Source organism: Notamacropus eugenii, chromosome 2 (assembly GCF_028372415.1).
Source record: "Notamacropus eugenii isolate mMacEug1 chromosome 2, mMacEug1.pri_v2, whole genome shotgun sequence".
Classification (NCBI taxonomy): Eukaryota; Metazoa; Chordata; class Mammalia; order Diprotodontia; family Macropodidae; genus Notamacropus; species Notamacropus eugenii.
In genome coordinates, this window is record NC_092873.1 from 423,549,795 (window position 1) to 423,570,296 (window position 20,502).

The 20,502-nt window shown below is 37.7% G+C and overlaps 1 protein-coding gene across 6 annotated transcripts in view; it reads left to right on the top strand.

The window, feature by feature from the left end:
• PTPN14 (protein tyrosine phosphatase non-receptor type 14) overlaps positions 1-19,755 on the top strand; it is a 251,790-nt gene extending 232,035 nt beyond the window's left edge. For all 6 annotated transcript variants that reach the window (XM_072647849.1, XM_072647846.1, XM_072647850.1 and 3 more), the window contains 2 exons: positions 2,082-2,248; positions 9,082-19,755. In XM_072647849.1, the coding sequence (XP_072503950.1) occupies positions 2,082-2,248; positions 9,082-9,210 (296 nt within the window). In that variant the 3' untranslated portion in view covers positions 9,211-19,755. The remainder of the gene's footprint in view (positions 1-2,081; positions 2,249-9,081) is intronic.
• Positions 19,756-20,502: the final 747 nt, after the last annotated feature.

Here is a 20,502-nt window from a genome sequence, read left to right on the forward strand (position 1 = left end):
TTGCTTCAGTTCTGATACATAGTCATGTAATCCTCATGAATATTCCTTTATTCATAGTAGAATTCAGGCCAAAGTTGACTTGCTATTGCCTTGGGGCATGGCCTATAGTTTAAAAAAAAAAATCTGTCCTTTCTGGAGACATTCTGGTGCACAGAATGTTACCCATCAAGGTGAGAAGACATAGTATTCAGGTCCTGAAATTGAGCTCTTAGTGTCCTAATACACTCCTTCTGCCCTCTTTCTTTCTTCACAAATTACACTTCTACTAGGATACTGAAAGAGGGGGAACAAAGGGCATGCCTAAAGTCAGTCAGCTTGGTAACTAACTAGAGCTCAAGGAAATGTTTTATCCCAGAAGTTAACTGAAAAGACATTAAGCTTTCTCCTATTTGGTCTAATTGAATAGGTTAGTTTGAAATAGTGAAAAAATGATTAGAGAATATTATAAAAGAATATATTTTGTTCATTTTGGGTATATGGCTAATTCACTAAGTATGGCTTAACAAATCTTAATTCTCTGATGCGCATTTTAGCTATATATTCTTTTAGATTGTCTAAGTTTTATCCTTTTAAGCTAGATCTTCAGCAAGCAAAATATTATCATAATCTCTTAAGAAATTCCTTCATTAAATCACTCTATCATACCCATACTTCTTAAAGACAGCTAACTGATGTATCACCCTTTGAACTCTCTGATAAAACTGTTGAACCCTATCAGTCAAATCTCATTTCCCTTGTTCATGAACTCATAAGATCAATTTTTCTGTGATTTTATACTTCCACAATAAAGGTTGTCCCTGCAGACAAATTTACATGTCATCTTTTCTCATAACTGAGTGTGTCTCTTCTTTTTAACCTTAGCTGCTGGGAAACTTCGATCCAGATTCGATCCGTAACAGTAGTAATTAGCTTATGCTATTCATGTATTCCTCTTAAATGATTTATCCTGTTGGTTTAATCCTTAATAATTCTGTCTTTCATTGTTTAAAATTTTGTAAACCACATCAAATCTTGCTGGAAGTAGATGTTTAAAAACAAAGTGTTTTTAGCTTTTACTACAGTTTCTTAGCTAGATAAGAATCATAGATTATTTTAGCTTGCAATATCTTCAGCAAATATTTAAATATGCTTAACCATTTTTCCTTTGACTTTGTTTTAAATCTTGCAATATGAATGAAAGGTTTCACTGAGAAACCTTAATTAATCCTGGCAAAATCTCAATTAAGATTGACTTTTACCATATTTATTAAAGTGAGGCTTCTGGATAACACATGATTTTCAGATATTCCCTAGTTCTCTGTGACCCATTTTGTAACTGACTAGACCCCTGTATCTTTGTAATGTTGGTCTTTCCATCTTCACCAGTCATAAGCATGGGTATCAAGCTAGACATTGGACAGAACACTACATAGCTATCTACCAGGCAGAAGATGGAAAGGGATATGATTTGATGGGGGGGGTGGGGGAGGGTGGGAAGAAACATGACACATGTTTCTAGATGGGAAGTTAATCTTAAGTCATTTAATTAAAGCCCCTGTCATAACAGAATGAAAACCATAGTGAACACTGGGTCCAGAAAAAGTCTATTTAATCTCCATTTTAGAACCAAAAAATGAAGTCAAGTCTCAGTTGACATTCAGGCTCATTCTACAAGGGAAAGGAAGAAAGGGGCAGATGGACGCTCTCTTTCCCCAGAAATTGGCTTTGACAGGCAAGAGTTTCAAGGGGACCTTGCTGTTGTTCTGCTCCCAGGCTGTTAATAGCAGGAATTGCTGTAAGTAATGTCTAGGATCATCTGCTTATGGGACTTGGGGATTTGCAGAAGGGAAAAACCAGAATTTAATTTTTTAAAAAGAACTATTTAATTTAAAGGACCAAACTCTCCCATGGACTAATTGACTCCCAGCTGGTACTTTCTGGATCCAAGACTGCATAGTGGGTACTGGCCAAATAATTAGTGTCTTGTAAGAACTGTAAATTATTGTCACTTAAAAGGAAAAAAAATGACTCCATGAATTTTTTCAACCTTCATATGAAACCATGCAGGATTTCTGCAACATGATTTGCATTTTGTCTTACAGCATATTTGGAGGAGATACAGTCAGTGCGTCGCCATACCAACAGCATGTTGGATAATACTACCAAGAACTGCAACCCTCCGATTGTAGTTCACTGCAGTGCTGGTGTGGGGAGGACAGGGGTGGTCATTCTCACTGAACTGATGATATGCTGCCTGGAGCACAATGAAGTAAGTTGGTTTGTATTCCATGTGACTGTCTTAGTATAGGGAGATAAGTCTACGTAGAAAAATGTCATTTTCTCAAGGAAAAAAATAGTGTATACAAATTAGTTTGCAAATGAAAATGTTTCACTCCCCTCCTTTTTGATCTGTTCCTCCCCACATTCTTATTTCTAGTTTTCCAGACCAAGGTTTCCTGATGATGTGAATTTACTAACCTCGTCTACATTTTCCTGGTTGTCAAATGAGAAGGTTGAACTAGAATGGGGGTTCTTAGCCATTTTTGTGGTCATAAAGACAATGGATAGAATGCGAGATTTGGAGTCAGGAAGACCTGAGTTCTGAGTAACTTCAAACACTAGATAATATGAGTCTGAGCAAGGTTCGCACTGTGTACCTTGATTCCTCATCTGTAAAAATGATGATAATAATAACATCAACCTTCCAGGGTTGTTGAGGTAACATAAGGTAATATTTGCAAAACACCGTGCAAGTCTTAAAGCATTACAGAAATACTGATCATTATTTTTACTTCTATTTTTATTATTATGGATCCCTTTGGCAGTCTACTGAAACCTAGGGACCTCCTAAGAATGAACAATGTTTTTTAAATATTTTTGCTTTTTAAAATTTTTAAAAATTAATTTATTTATATTTAGCTTTCAACATTCAATTCTATAAAATTTTGAGTTCTAAATTTTTCTTCCCCTCTCTCTTCCCCTTCTCCAAGACTATGTACAATTTAATATAGGCTCTACATATGCAGAAAAATGGTTTTAAATCTATGAAATAAAATGCATTGCATTAAAAAGGAAACCAATTATGCTGACAAAAAGTTTTCCTTATCTGGAAAATTTTGATAATACCACGTACCCTACCTACTGACAAAGATTCTTGTGAGGATCAGATAAGGTAAAATCTATGGAAACACTTTTTAAAGTGTCAAACTCACAGGTACAAGGGATAATAGGAAGAGAAATGAAAATTTGGAGCTAGTCATTTTAAAATTTCTCTTCTTATTTTGCATCTGCTTTAAGAAAGCAGACTCTTCTATACTCTTTTTCAGAACCTCTGGTTTTATCCTGGGATGATTTCATAATGAGTTATTTTTATTTACTTTTGAGGTATTTTCTCCCACACTAATCTGACTTTTCCAGATATTGGCTCAAAAAAATAGAAGCATTGGAGAAACCTTATTTATTAGCCCAAATCTCACCCATCCAAATGCTGGTCATAATGGAGATGCTTTATGAGTATATGTTTTCTTTTCCTGATAGTAAATTCTTTTTTGAAAGAGGTAAATTTGCTGTATTGTAGAATCAGCTATTAATTTGCTACCCCATCCCAAGGTCTCCATATAATAGAGATGTGACTTCCTCTCTACTTGTTGGAATAGTTTGCTATTCTGAATCTTTAGTTCACTTAGGCTATCTCGCATTCTGTTACTGCTGTGGGGTAGAGGAACTGCACACAAAACATTCATACTTTCTACACTCATTTGAGTTTTCAACATAGCTTAGATAACACCAGCAAAATTTAAAGTATAAATGGTAATAATAGACCTTCCCAGAAACAAAGTCGATCTACATTGATTTAGGAATATGTTAACAAATTGCAGTATGTGAATATAAATATTACTATGTTGCAAGAAATAGCAAACATGATGAATATATTTGATGTTCAGTCATGTCTGACTCTTTGGGTCCTCATCTGGGATTTTCTTGGCAAAGATACTGGAGTGGTTTGCCATTTCCTTCTCTAGTTCATTTTACAGATGAGGAATTGAGTCAAAAAAGATTAAATGACTTACCCAGGGTCACACAGCTGGTAAGTGTCTGAGGCTGGGTTTGAATTCAGCCAAGCCCGGTGCTCTAGCCACTGTGCTACCTGGTTACTCCTGATGAATACATGGAAGCATGGGAAGACTTAAAAGGATACAAAATGAAATATGCAGAGTCAGGAAAACTGTATACACAGTGACTACAATTAAATAAATGCAAAGAAAAACAATCACAAAAATAACTGAAAATTAATGATGCAGAATTATAAGGAACAAAGCTTGGCCTAAAAAAAGGGACATGAGAAGAGAAGATATCTCCCTGCCAGTCTTTCACATAGGTGGCGGTTGGTGGTTAATACTTTGTAGTTGTAAAAGTTTAAGTAATTCAGAAAATTGATGGGATAGAAGGAAATTTTGTTTTAAATGGGAAAGCAGAATGCACAGTCTTTATCAATCAGGATTCCAATTTATATAATTAGCTTGTGAAGGCTAGAGTTTGAAATTCACATTGAATAATATCTTATGAAAGATGTTTATACTGAAACCTGGAATTCAGACATCGTTCTGTTAAACATTATGCACTATTCAAAGGCATATAAACACCTTGTCTGTGAATGATTACCTACAAAATGTTATGTAATATAGATGGGAAATGGGTGAAAGAAGTTCCATCCATCTCTTACTGTGAAAAGGAACTCTTAAAAAGAGAGGGGTATGGACCCTCTCATGTGGCATGGGGAAACTAGCAAGCTGAACAAAACATTTAATAACCTCCTTGCATTTTTCTCCCTACATTACAATTGTTTCCTGACTCTTCTTCTCTGTTCACTGTTACTCACATAGTGCCTTTGATGGAGAAAAAAAAGGGGGCCACCCAAACCCAAATACAGCTGTTATTGGTTAAGTAAAAGAAATGAAATCACTGTATATGGGGATGTTTTTTATGTGTCTGTAGCTCATAACGGGTGGGAAAGTACAGGATAATCCACAGGAGAAATAAAGGCATATTTAGATGCCCCTCCTTTTTTCTGCTTTGTTGTATCCCTTTCATCTCCCCATTTCTACACCTCCCTCTATCCCTCTATTTTGTTCAACTTGAGGAGCAGTGTTTAGTTCGCTTTTCCTGACATGAAAGGTTGTTCTGTTCTGGGCTCTTTGGAGAGCCATCAAAGCCTGAGCCATGATGATGTGATGACACAAGGGCTCATTGATCTCCAGATGTCATTGGCCCAGTAGAATGCAAACAATGAGCGTCAAAGCCAGGACAGGACTGAATGATGTGCTTGGCTACTAGGGCCTGGCTTCGACTCATTTTTGTGTGCTTGGCACAACCAAGCTCTCTATGGTGTGGCTGAGCATAACTTAATTCCTGAGCACCTAGGTGTGTGCCAGAACATTCTTTGGTGGAACTTAGCAAAGCCAAAGAGAACTTCTGTCTTCTTCAATAGCCAAAGGTGATGTGATGACTCATTATTTTTCTCTGTTCTTTGTCCTACAAAAAGCACAGATACAGACAGGTTCTTATCTGTTTATTTCTCCATCATAATCAATTGGTTAAGAAAATATCTTAATTTTGTTATGGTTCAGTGGTCAGCCATCCCTAACTGAATTCAGGCCCCATTATTTTTTAAAACAAATCTTAGCAATGTTATTGTTTTGCGTTTGTATTGTTTAAATTTCTCTCATAATAGAGAATTTTTTAAAAAGAAAAGGTGGAGAAAAAAATCAACAAAAATGGTGAATGTATTGAAAAACTCTGGAAATAGATACAATTTCATACCTATGGACTTTCTACCTCTGCAAAGAGATGGAGGAGGTATCCTCTCATATTTATTCTTTGGGGTAAGACCCCATTCTTTTGCCAAAAACAAATTGTTATCATTTTCTGTTTCTTCCTGCCCTTCCTTTTCTTCTCCTCCCTTTCCAAAAGACTCACCTTGGACCTTGTCAGGTTAAAGTGCAATCCTATGGCTCTGTGTTAGAAAATTAAATTCTCTTGTGTCCAACCAGATTTCAGAGCACACTCAGTCCAACCTCTACCATTCTCAGTACAGGAAACCTTTAGTACTATGAGATTAAAACTCTCAGTTTTCTAACTCGTAAATCACTTAAGAATTTGTTCTTCTAGGGTTAGGAAGATGCTTTTTAACTCTAGGAACTCAATTTTCTTTTGCATGTTTTTCTTACTGTGAAAGATTATTAAAACTCCTGAACCAAAGGCTTCTCTATGAGGGTTGGACAGATTCTCAAAGTTGCAGCAGTGTGTAGCACATGGATGACTGGAGTAGGAGGCGAGATTCAAGTCCCATCCCTGCTGCTTATTCTTGGCATGAGTTTGAGCGGGACATTTCCTTTCTCTGGGCCTCTGTTTCCTTTTCTCTAAAATGAGTGTTATTGGACTATATTACACCAGAGGTCAGTTCCAACTTTAGTTCTATGATCCTATGAATAACTCTTCACTGTTCTCTATAATCTTGTTTTCTCATGCTTTCACTTATCTAAATGCTGCCAGTAAAATTTTAGTGCCCAATCTATGTTTTTCCCCGAGGGAATGGCAGTTCTGAAATTTGCAAGACGTTCTATTGACTGAAAAGATTCAACTGCCTCTCTTGCCCAGACAGACTGTTTTTACTCAGCACATGGCAGATATCTTGAACTTAATGTTTTTGTAGTTTTTTACCCTATGTTGGGAAGGAAGCGGGGAGAAACCATAGCAAGCCTGAGTAAATGCCAATGCCCTAGTTAATCCTCTTAATAAACCTGTCTCGTAGAGTTGGGGGGAGTTATGGAGAGATCCCATGGAGATCTTCCTGAGAAGTTGTGTTATTACCTGGTCAAAGGATTAGTGCTACTATAACCACGCATTCCCTGAACTAGTGATTGAAATCATAGAAATGCAGAATGAAAGAGCTGAAATTGATTTTAAAGATTGTCTTTTTAAAAAATCTGAAAAAGCACATCCTGTTCTTCAGTACCCTTCAGCAGGATCTGATAACTTTTACTGATTAAATTTCTCTTTTATTGCTTTCCAGAAAAAAGCCCCTTAATTGAGTCTTTAGGGTTCCTTGTGTTCATGATACTAGCTACTACAGAACAGAGTACAAGTTGGTAAAAACAAAAAAGATTCCCATCCTCAAGGAACTTAGTGCCTGCCCTTTGATTTTTGAATATGGCAGAAGCTCAGGACCTCTCTCCCATTAGAGAGAAACCTCCATTTGGGGGAAGGGCCCCAGATGGCGATCCAGCCATAATTCTCTCCCACCTGCCAAGTGGATGCCTTCCCTTTTTCAGCTGCCCTTTGATGTGCTGTCTTTATCAATTGGCATGCATTCTCACTGAGAACTTTCTTTTTTATTATATTTGTATCCTGAGTACTTCACATGGTACCATAAGAGCTTAATAAATGCTTGTTGACTTGTGTACAAATCCTTTCTTCCCTTCTCTTTAGTCCCTAAGGACTCCATTTTTAAGTTCTTAGAGTGCAGTGTTTAATTAGAAAATACTCTGTGTTGATTTTCTGTATATTTTGTATTTCTGTACCTTAGTTCACGCTCTTCTCCACCAAGAGAATATAAGATCCCTGAGTACAAGAACTATGTTTTTGTTCTGTTCTGTTGGGTTTTTTTGTCTCCATATCCCCAGAGCCTAGTGTAGCGTCAGGTACATAGTAAACACTTGATAATCTTGTTGAATGAATTAATATGTGTGGGTAAGGGAGAAATAGCCAGAATTTCCTTGTAGGTGTGGCTGGTATTTTTTTCAGGGATATTTTTGATGACTTCTTGTGCTTTAAATGCTGTTAAGTGAAGAAAAATGCACTATTGGAATTCTATTATTCCATTATTTGAAGCTTCCAGATTGTCTCCAGCTTTCAGATGTCACTTTATGTCATAAATTGTAAGGGCACTGAAGCTTAAGATCCTGTCTTATAGATATACAGGTGTTACTATGAAGCTTTTACATTTTTTCCTGAAGAAGGTTTTTAATGAATGGAAATGGCCTTTACTGTCTGATAAGAAATATCCCGACCTTGCCTCCAGCCCTATGTGTCATCCACCACATCTTGGATTATCATTTATATAATTACTTTGTGATATTGTAGTTTGAAATTTATACTGAATGATGTTTTCTAAAAGATGTTTGTCCCCAAACTGGAAATTCAGGCATTGTTTTCTGTTAACACTATGCGGACTGTTTAACTCTTCAAAGGCATTAAACACACCTTGTCTATAAAAGATCAACTTCAAATTATATGTAGTCTAGATCATACTCTATTCATACTGTAATAGCTTTATACTTCCAAAGTCCATTTTCATGTAGCATCTCATTTGATTCTCACAACATTCCCATGACTTAGATATGGGCATGCCAGAGAAGTTAAATGACTTGCCCAAAGTTACACTGCTGTATAATGGGAATTCTAGATTTGAAACCAACCCCCTCATTTTACTGATGAGGAAACTGAGACTCATAAAATTTTAAGTGATTTACTCAGGGTCACACATCAAGGAATTGTTCCTTTCCCGAGTTTAGCTTTTCATCCACTGTGCCACCTCAGTCAGTAGGAAAACAAGGATTGATTTACTTCTTCTCATCTGATTCTTTTGTCACATATCAGCAATGACTCATTGACTGGACTGTGGAAGGGAAAGGAATAAGCATTTCTATAGCACCTGCTATTATGTGCCAGGCACTGTGCTAAATGCTTTACAAATATTAGTTCACGTGATCCTCTCAACAACTCTACAAGGTATGTGCTATTACTGTCCTCATTTTACAGTTTAGGAAACTAAGGCAAATAGAGGTTAAGTGAATTCCCCAGGGTCATACAGCTAGTAGGTGTCTGAGACTGGATTTGAACTCAGGTCTTCCTGACTTTGGGCTCAGTGCTCTATCAGTTGCTTCACTTTTCTAAATTGATATCAGCAATTATTAACCAGGATTATCATTGTGCTTTCTAGAAATATGACTACTCTTTTTAGTAAATCTTACATAGAAGAAAGTGTGCTCTTATCTTCCGCTATTTTAAAACTTAATGCTTTCTTTTCCCTTCAAATTACAGAAGGTGGATGTACCTATGATGTTGAGACACCTGAGAGAACAGAGAATGTTCATGATCCAGACCATCGCTCAATACAAGTTTGTCTACCAGGTCCTCATCCAGTTTCTCCAAAACTCCAGACTCATTTAATTTCTCCTAAGATCCAATTCCTTGTGAAAATGGGTCCTACAAAAACTTGTGGAATTAAAGGCCTCCAGACAACATCTGGTGAGCCAGTATGGTGCAGATAGCTGGCAGCAAGCACACCCTAATCTCGCCAAAGTTAGGAGCTCAAGGGTTCCTTATGAGAGGAACATGAGAGATCATCATGGATTATTTTATATGAGATAATTTATTTTTTCCCTTTGGAATAACTTTTGTGAATTTCTGTAATATCTTGTTGTACCATTTATAATGACTCTGTGTTGAACCACATTTTGACTGATCTGCATTGTGACTTCTTTGTGGGAAAAATGGCCTGTTGGGTCACCTTATTGATTGAGGTTTAAGGTAGGAAGCACATCTTCTCATTTGTAGTTTTCTAACAAACTTTATAATTCATCATCAGTTATAATTGTTCAGATATGAGGAAGGCAAAGGAATGATTCCTTCACAAATAAGCAATGAAAATTGATTTCATTGACTAGTTTTGCTTCTTAGACTTGCTGGCTTCTCCTTTCTTTCTAATTCTCTTTTCATTACCCTCAATAGCCTCTTACTTTCTGAGGTTAAGTTAGTGTTTGGGAAACTTTCCTCTTGGTTTGAGCAGTACAAACTTCCAAGCTAGATACACTAAACTTGTCTCAGCTACCCACAATTCTAAGATTAGTATTCTTTGTTTGCCTCCTAGGGACTATGTTTCTTATAGTTGCTTCCTTTGGTGGGTTCATTTGATGAGCCCAGTGGCCTTTGGGGCAATCTGCCAACCCCATCTGTTCAGTCAGGCTAGCTGCCTGATTGATATCAGCTGATGGACCAAAGTGGGAAGGGAAGGTGCTTGACATTTTTCGTTATTTAAATATGGTGGATAGGTGCCCAGTGGGGTAGGTGATAGGTGCAGTTAGTCTATCCATCAGTCTATCAATAAGTTATTGGAAATGTTGCAAAGGAAACAGTTGGGCGATCTGATTTACAGAACTCTTTGGCACTCATATAGCTAGTGCCTTGGCAGGAACCCTCCCTAAAGGCTTAACTGCAGTATGTGTTAGTCATCTTTATCTTTCAGTGACCTGTAAGGACAAAAGCCAGGACTACCAGTAACCTAAGAGTTAGTCCAGGTTTACTGCCTGTTCCTTTCTTGGAGAACATATCCATGAATACTTCTAGTGAAATACTTTCTTTAATTTTCATACACTCAGTAAAAGCTAGTTCCATTACCACCCCTATGTTTTGAGATCTGTTTGGCATTCTGTCTTATCAGTTGTACCATCACTACCATTGTAACTTTCTTGCATTCGTATATTGTTCACTCCTGGCATGGATTTAATTCAGTGCTTGACTAGACTTGTCTCTGATGCCCCAATTCTTTTAGGAGACAGTCATATTGCAGTGCCTTTACAAAAAAAAAATCTGTTGGAATTGTGTTGGTGTTGGCATTCCTTTTCATTATGTGCACTTGCTGTTCTTTAAGGTATTTTTCCCTAATCCAAAGATGAATAGAAGGAATGCCCCCAGAACAGTCAGAAGTATGATCACCTTTATGAATTCATTGTTGTATGGTAGGAGCTATAAGTCGATCATTAGAAATCAGATCAGAATAGGAATTGCTGTTCTTGTCTTTATAGCAGCTTGCATCTGGCCACATGTGACAACTTCACTCATGTTTATTTCATTTCAGTCAATTGACTTGTAAATAAGAAAATGTGGGGTTATAAAACTCTTTCTCCTCCCCCAAAAAGGACCAGGGGTTAGTTACTAAGGAGTGTAGCTTTATGTGAGCTTTGCCAGATTCTGGGAATCTTAGCATTTGTGTTCTAAAATCAAAGCTATAAGTATTAAATGTAGTACAGAAAGAACACACAGCAATTTTCCCACTAAAAGCCATAAGGCTTTAGAACTAGATGATCTCTTTAATTGGCAGGGTTTGTCTTTTTTTTTTATGTTGCTTCAATGGATGATGATGAGAACATTTTTTAAATTTAATTTTGGTTCCTAAACTGAAGGACACCCAGAACTTGTTTACATGAGGTCTCAAATGGGTGCTTTTGTTTTTTCATGATTAGCTCCATTCCCAGGAGCTTCACTTAAATTAGTCCATGGGAGCCACATTGAGCTATGCTAATAGTCTTCACTGCACCAAATGGAGAAGGGAAAGAGCGATAATCACAAACTTTGTGGGTGGTGTTTACCTCAAATATCAAGTCCAAACAAATGTGTTTTTTTTTAACCTATTCTATAGATTTTGTACATATCTTTAAAAAGTGCCTTTGGTCCTTGAGCACATTTTGCTTTTCTTTTCAGCTCTCCAGCAAATGCCAACACATCTCTTGTTAAATTAGTGGCAACCGTTTAAAGTCCTTTTTGTGGCATCTGCATAATAATTGCCCAGAGATGCTTTATATCTGGGAAGCAGGCCAAGGAATAAACCTTGAAGCAAAGTGTATTAAATTAGTTATCTAGTTAGAGCTTTTGGAATAATTTCCTGATGATGTATCAAGTTTGAACCTCGAGCTGTCGGGTTCCATTGCTGCAGTTTGGATTTGAAAGGGAGAGAATTAAATAGGGGTGGGGGGAGGTGGGCACTAGCCTCCAGATTCAGAGCTTTCTGGTGGAAATGTTTGTTTCTTCTGCAAAAGCCTTACTTGTTTAGACAGATTTAAATGAAACAACATGATCCATGATCCACACATTGAAAAAGGAAAATTTAAGCTAGGCAGTTATATAGATTTATATGTACAGTGCATAATCAGTGAGTGGAAGGGAAAATGTTAGTTGTCAACTATCCCATATACATGCTTAGCAGACAGCAGGCTCCCTGAGAAAATAAAAGGGAAGTGAGATAACTGATGTCTAATATCTCCCAAGGCCTCCTTCCTTTTCCCAGTTTTTTAAAATTTCATTATAATCTTACCATTTTGGGCCTTTGCATTCTTCCTCTGTGCAGAGGCATGGTGCTGCATATAGATGTGAGGAAAATCTAGAGAAAGAGTGAACTCATTGCTATCTCACAGCTGCCACTGTTGAGCTTCCTGGGTCAAATTTACTATTGAGCTGATTAAGTTACTGAAAGCAGATTTCCTGCACAATAGAGAGAGATTGGAAAAGTCATTTTCTGCTCTTTACTTTTCATAGTAATGTATATGTAAATCTGTAACTTTAAGAAACAGCACCTTAATTTTTTGCTAAAAGTTTGAGTTAAAATAGTTGCCTTATAATCTGGAATAGCCTTAATTTTTCAAAATTGTCTTCCAGAAAGATTTTTTAAAAATTGTCTTCTAGCCCACGTTCTTATCAACAAACACATAATAGAGCCAAGGGAGGTGACTGTCTGTCACATCTTTTCATTTAGATCAATCATGTGGCTTACCTTGGAAATAAACTGTTTTAAATCATTTTTTCCTGCAATTCATAAGTTTTTGAAACAGTGCTTGGTGAATAGTAGGTGCATAATAAATATTCCTCAAGGAACAACCGGGGAGAGAAGGTTTCAGACAAAGGGAACAATCAAAAAGGAAGAATAATTGTTCATTCATTTAACATGTAGTTATTAAGTAGCTGCTGCATGTCAGTTAGGGATCGAGGCACTAGGGCCACAAAGACAAAACATAGAACAGTTGTCTTCAGGGAGATGACATTCTAGTACATACGTATTGTAGCACAGTCACGTGATTACTATTCATTCATTCACAATCACATGCCATCATGTTGTATAGTAAGTACTTGAATGAATGAATGAAGTTTGCTTAGGCTACAAGGTTAAGATCTGTTCTAATTCTAACAATTCTTTGAGTCTACCACACCATCCTCTCGGTTCTTATGGCTTATTAATTGTCAAGTCACTTGATGACACTTTGTCATGCTTACCATGATTCCCTAATCAGTCAGGTTAAGGGACAAGTATTATTATTCTTATAACACATGACAAGATTTATGGGGAAGTTAATCATTGTCCCATTGGAATTAAGTATATTTCAAAGGAAATGTCATGCTTAATTAGTGTGTGTGTGTGTGTGTGTGTGTGTGTGCGTGTGTGTGTGTGTGTGGACTGAGGATTACTTGTTTCCTTGGATTTTTATCCAGGTTAGTAATGGAGGAAAAGTACATTATTTGTATACATAAAATTGCTTGGAATCCAGATCTTCAGTGCTTTCTAAGACATTGATCAGCATCGTACTGATGATCTGGGGGGAATTAGCATGCCACTGGGTGATAGTTACAGAATTGACCCCTGATCAGAGAAAGTCAGGTAGACACAACAAAACATAGAAGCCGAAATACTTCCACATGGCCTCTGTCCACTACTGCCCTATCAGCACACTTAATAGATAGTGGCAGAAAGGACTGAGAATTGGATCAAACTTCACTTTTTTTACTTAGAGCCTTCTTGAAGAAGTCTTCTTTTTGCCCAAACATGAAATGCTTCCACCAGAGTCCTTTGATTTTTTTTTTCCTCTGTAAAATGGGAGAGTGGGTATAGTCAATGTCCAAGGTACCTGCCCTCTCCAACTTTCTATGAGTCAACTCCAGTTTCCTCTTCTATCTTATTGAATAGCTGGCCACTTACCCAATAGTAGTTGACTCTGTTGTCGCATTTTGGTTTCAAGTGTTTCATGAAAGGATTGCCTAATATTCACTTAGCCTTTACTGTGGCTTCTTTTGTTTCTTGGGCTTCACAGAAATAGAAGCTTGTCTGGGTTCAGCGATGACTTTTAAAAAAATCTACACCATATCTTTTTTTGGGGTGGGGAGAGAGTAAGGGGAGGAGAACAGACCAGTGATTTAATTTTGTGAAACTGTGGAAATTCCCTCATCAATGCAAACTGCAACTCATCTGTTAGAATCTCACAGAATTTCCTGCCGGCAATGAGTCTTCCATACAAACATCTAGTATACAGCAGAGACAGAACTTGAACCCAGGTCTTTCTGACTCCAAGTCTGGCCTTCCAGTTATGCCCCCATTGCTTCTTAAACTTTCCTTAGATCTCTGCTGTAGATCTTCCCAAAATTTACTATTTCTCATTTCTTTTTTGATGACGAATTTTCATTAGATGAGTATGTGCTAATCATGATCATCATCATCTTACTCATAATTTCTTTTCGGTCATCCTGTGAGTTAAGTATAAGGACTATTATCCCCATTTTACAGATGAGGAAACCAAGGCTCAATTCAAACCAGTTCAGTAAGGATTTAGTAATGGTAGGGTGAGAGGGATCATGGAGTACTGGATGGAATTCACCTGAGAGTCCACAAAATCTGCGTTCAAGTCCTTCCTCTGACATACAATGGCTATGTAACCCTAGGCCAAGCGTTTAGCCTAGTAGTGCCCCCAGATGCCTTTTTGTGACTATAGGTTGCAGGGCAATTGTTCATATTCACTGGTGGGGGACATTTCCTTACTGGAATTTCCCTTATGTCATTTAAATTACTGGTCTAGAATAAAAAGAATTTGTAAGGCACTGTGATGAGAGATGTTAGAGTGACTTGCTCAGATTCTCCTTGTAGCTCTTAGGAGCCTAGGTTCATACTCAGTCTGCATTAGTTTAAAATCCAGCCTTCATCCCACCACCCTGTGCTGCTCCAGTGAACCATCATTTTCCCCAGTGAGCGCTGCAGTCAGTGAGATGTAGTCACAGGTCAGTTCCCACTACAACAAACACTACAGGTGGATGGTCTATATCTTTTGGTTATAGCGTGACTTGTTTCATGAAGGCATCTCTTAGAATATGGAAGTGATTTTGTTAGATAGAGGGTTCTGCAGTAATTGTGATTACTCAAGCAAGATCTTGTACATCAGTGAACAGGTGCCTGCTGATGCTCCTAACAGTCACCCTTTCTTGAAATGTAGTCCTGACCACCTAACCTCAGCCAATGGGAGGATCCTAAAGGCCCCCCTAGTCAGAAAAACGGAATTTGCCTTTTGATCTTGTTCTTTGATATGGTTGCTAGAAAAAGCAGATGTAACCATTTATATTCTCTTTAGGAGAAACAAAAATCCTTTTCAGGGCATGCTAGGCCCAGTTTGTGTTAGGGTGGTTCCTCTTGGGGAAGAGGGGTGGTTCACTCTGCTTGGAGAATGTTATTGTCTCATCCTGATGTCACTCAAGCATTTCTCAGTGCCAGTGAATGCCTCCCTGGAGTGGTATAGGGCAGAAGGCCAATCTGGGCATTGTAAAGTATCCACCTAAATGTCTTTTGTGAGATACCAAGCCGTATGGGTCCCTCGTGGGACCTCTGAGGGGTCTTGGCTAGTGACTCCTGCTGTACTTTGAAAGGATTTTTATCAAGCACAAGTCACCTTCAGTTTTCAGATTTTTCCTGAATTAACACTAAAACCATGGATAGCAAAGGGGAGAAAATCTGGGCACCTTCTGGATCCCATTAAATTTGCTAATGCAGATAAACTTAAGAGTGAGAATACCTTATCTGGATGGGCAAAAGTGGTTAGTTCTATTGAGAGGATTTCCCTGCTTCAGGTTAACTTTTCACCTGTAGCATTTTAAAAGATACCAAAACACTGTTAAACTTGCCCCACTCTTTGTTGACAACAGGCCTGGAGATACTCCTGTAGAAACAGCAACACACCTGGAGAAAATGAGTCAGAATGGGAGAGTATGCCATTTTCTGAAGAATGAGTAAGAAAGACATTGATTTTATAACAGCAACATTTACATACTGCCTTAACAATTTACAAGTACTTTTTACATATTTTGTCTTCATGACAACCTTGAGATGTAGGTGCTTTCATAGAGGTTAAGTGTCTTGCTCAGGGTCATATTGTTAGCAAGTGTTTAAGTTAGGATTTGAACTCAAGTCTTCCTCTTACTGAAGGCCAAATGTTGAGCAAATCTGGACTTCGCATCTAGAACAATATGCTCTTTCCCAGTTATAGGTTTTCTTCTTCATGTCAGAGAAATTTCTTGGACCTTAGCTGTATTAGGTGCAGTTTTCTTTGCTTTCATTTCCTCAGACTAGGGAGTCTGTTGTTGTTGTTTGGAGAAGGAAGCATGAGCATCCATCCAACAAAGTTTGGAATGTCAGTTAATCCAGTTACTTGAAAAATAAATCCAAGATTGCTTTGTTATATCTCACTTCTGTAACTGTCCCTGTTTCTGCTCTGAATGGAAGTGCCTTTTGCCATGTCCAAATAAAAAGCCATAGCTGATGTCTTCAGTCTACCAAAGTCACCCTTTCAAAATTGTTTTGTAAATTTCTCAGTGTGATGGTTCATGCGTTTAGTTTAAGGCAGGGGAGACTGGGAAGGTGGAGGAGCAATGTGTGAACCTCTTTTTTTTTTGCCATCACTGGAAAGTTCATTCTCCCAGTGAGACTACAAGTGTTCTGTGGGCAGGAACTGTAGGGAGCAAAGAAGACTGTACCTCTGTTTTGGCATCTGTTTTCACTTTCGAGTAATACTTTTACTTGGTATTTAGGTGAAGTAGAGATCTGAATGCCAGACTGGATAGTTCAAATCCACAGTGGGTTTTTAGGTTTAAATGATTCTGTTGTCTTTCTACATTGATCAGTTGTACTAAGATCACTCTCTACTTTGTTTTGTGCTGTGGAGATATTTTTTCATTGGCCCAATTTACTATTGGACTATTCCTGTTTGCATGGTAGGCTTCCTATTACTAATAATTAGGTTTCACAGGCTTAGACGTTTCTATCCCTAGGATCATTAAAGTATAGCCGCTGTCATCTCCTTTGAATAAAAACTATTCTTATGCTAGAGAATGTAAAACCAAACAGTGACAGAATGTGGTGATGAAATGGACAAACTGCCTATCTTAGGCAGGCTGGGGGGGAGATGGGCAGGACTGCTACACTATTATCATCATCATCGTCATCAAAAAGTCATGATTTCCTTGCATTAATTGTATAAACTGAGCACACTGTAGCTTTCATCCATGGAGGCTTGCCTGTTTGGCCTGATAATTTCAAAATGGTGCAGTTTATTAGTAGAAAAATGGTCATCTAAAATCCCTAATGTGTTCCTACCCACTGACTAACTAGTTAAAGGAAATTTTATTTTTAATAGACAAGCTAACCTAGTTTCAGGGGAAGGCCCAGTTTTCTACATTCTCCCAAATAGAGACTTGCTTTTTACAACCACCACCACCTCACAGTGGGGGTCAAAATGTCTAGATAACTGATAGGACTTAAAAATATTGCTCAGGAACGTGAAGTCACATTTTGTCTCCCTGTTGGTGGAGATGAGGGACTGGCTGCTTAACCTAAGAAGGGTTTAGTGCTGTTATTTAGGAAATGTTTTGTAGTAATTAGTCAAAGGGTGATTTCCCATAGGATCACTGTGGTTATGGTCAGCATTGTGACATTTATAATTGGAAACAGAACCTTTGAAAACTAATCTCTAATCTCCATGTGCTGAGACATGTTTGCTTTTAAAGACTCTGCACAGATCACTTCTTTTTTTCAGCCATGAAGCTGAATGAGTTATAGGTCCATCAAGACCACAGAACCTTAACCAGGTTGAAGTTGGCCACAATGGTTTGGGAAAGATGGTCAAAGAGACTAGTTATCTAATCAGGGCTTACCAGTCCCTTTGACATCCCTTTTCCCTTCCTCATGTAGTAAAATACAAAACGTTATCTTTGATAAGTTCTGCTAAAAAGCTGGGAGGAAGAAAAAGTCAGAATATTTGGTTCAGTTTGCTTCCTTGATACATGAGTGTGATGTATGTGTCATCAAAGGTGGAAGCACTATGAGTTAGTATTTCATATCTGCAGGAGTTATGTCACTAAGGACTGGGCGCTCTCTCTCTCTCCCTCCCCCCTTCTCTCCAGTGCCATTCTCACCTGACTTAAGTCATAGACATCTTCAAAAACCTTTTACATACGTACTGATAGAACTCATCAAAATAACCTTTTCCCCATCTAGACAAGGAAATCACTCCTGTAACCCACCTTTTACCTATTTATTTTCTTCCTGTTCTCTGAAGTCTTACATACCTAAGTAATCTTCCCATTTTGGTTAGAGGAGTAGTCCTCATTGGAGAGGATGACCTATAGGCAAGCTTTGCTTCTTGAATAGCAAAATTATTAGATGGTTGAATACTTAAAAAGGAAAAGAAGTTTACACATGCAGATGACTATTAACTTTGTAACTATATATAATTTGTATTATACCAGATAACTTGCTAGTTAGCTTTATGCCACTGGATTTTATTGTCCTGTTTTTTTTACTTTAGTATTCAAATGTTTCCATTGGTCTATGTTTATACCAAACATACATATAAGAAAGTAGAATAATTCAAGGCAAATGTGATTTAATAGTATTTTGTCTTGACACTATGTACTAGTCCCTAGCTAACAAACAATTCAGTCATTTCGTAAGTGGGTTGTTTGGAACTCAAAGCACATTTTGCTTGCCAGCCAGGTCACAGCACCTTATTTGACCCATGATATAAGTGAAAAACAGTACTGTTACAGTTACATTTAAGAGGCCTGGGAAATATAACACTTTCTGTTGGAGACAGTGGAATTTGGAATGTTTGAGTACATAGTTTTTACTCACTTCTATCCCTCCCACTGTCAGCAGTGGCTACTTTCTGTCCAGCAAGAAATGTGTCTCCCATGGCTTCTCAACCCTTAGCAACAGCCACTGCCCATATGGCAAGAAAGGAACGATAGTTATGGGAATACAGTATTTCAGGGTTTGCATAGTGCTTTTCTCACAACCACCTGAGGAGATAGAGTGTGTGCATTATTATCATCCCCAGAGAGAAACTGAGGCCCAGAAAGCTTAAATTACTTGCTTCCAGTGTTAGAGCTGGTACCTAAAACAAAAGTATTCCAAATACAGTGGAAAGGGAATTGGATTTGGTCAGAAGAGTGGATTTCAGATCCTGATTCTGCCACTCACTAAATGTTACCTTGGCCATAGTGCTCGCCCCTTGGTGCCTATTTCTTCATCTGTAAAATAGAGATAACAAGTGTCCTGCCCACCTTCCATGGTTGGTGTGGTTACAGGAGACAGAATGTATGTTGAGAATCTGAAAGGTTGCAAATGTCAATTATTATAGGGATCATTATTGGAGATATTTCTTGTTCTCTTGGTATTTCAATCTCCTCCACTCTTACACATATGCAACTCGTTGAGAGGCTGGCCAGCTATCTGTATATACATTTGTAAGTCAGGGAGTATCATCATAAGTATAGAGGTCATTATTAATTTGGTATGGATGTCATACCAGGTTTATAATATTGAAAGCCTTTGAATAAAACAAGAACTATGCATGCTATTGTGGTATTCATCAGTAAATAAGCTTATGCTTGCCAGTTTTATCCTGTGTATAAAACTGACTACTTTTGACAGTATTTTTGCACTGTTTCCTTTCTGTTTTTATAAAGTTCTGTTAAGCATTAGTAACTTAGGATAATGTTTTACGGTGCTCACTGCCTTGTTGTAAATAGTTTCATATATGCCTTTTCAAAAATGGGAGACTTTATACTCATTTTTTTTTTTTGAAAAGATGTCTATCCTTCACATTCATATGTAATAAACCCTTTTTCAAAGAATTTGGTTGACATTTCTCATTTTTCTTCTTTTTCATTCTAAAAAGGCTGATAGAGAAGGGTGTCATTTCCTATTAATATGTACATATATGTACATACATATGTGTGTGTGTGTGTATGTGTATACATACTATACATACACAGCAATCAGGGTTAAGTGACTTGTTCAGGGTCACACAGCTAATAAATGTCTGAGGCTGGATTTGAATGAGGTCCTCCTCACTCCAGGGTCAGTCCTCTAACCACTGTGCAACTTAGCTGCCCCAAACATTGTTTTAAAGAAATAACTGAAGGGATTTTTTGCCCTTTTTTTCCCCCCAGAAGTTTACTGATTTCATTCATCCATATTTTACCTAACTGCTCACAGTGAGACTTGGCTCAAAAATGAGTCATTTCTCTTCCTGGGAAGACTTCAAGGCCAAAGGGAAGGTGACTGCTATTTTGGTGGCTTTCTCATATATGTGCTTCCCAAACCAGGAATAGTAGACATGGGAAGACAAGTCCCTTGATGAGAATTTGGAGAACAGCATACCACAGTGGAAAGAGAATCAAGACACTTGACTTTGAATCTCAGCTTAAACATGTACCATTGAGCAGTCACAAACTCTCTGAATTTGTTTGCTTCTCTGTAAAACAGGGATGATAATATTTGTATAACTCACTTGACATTACTGATGTAATGGAAATGCTTTGTAAGTCTTAAAAATAAACAGCAAACATTTTCTCCAATCTATGGATTGCTAACACCAA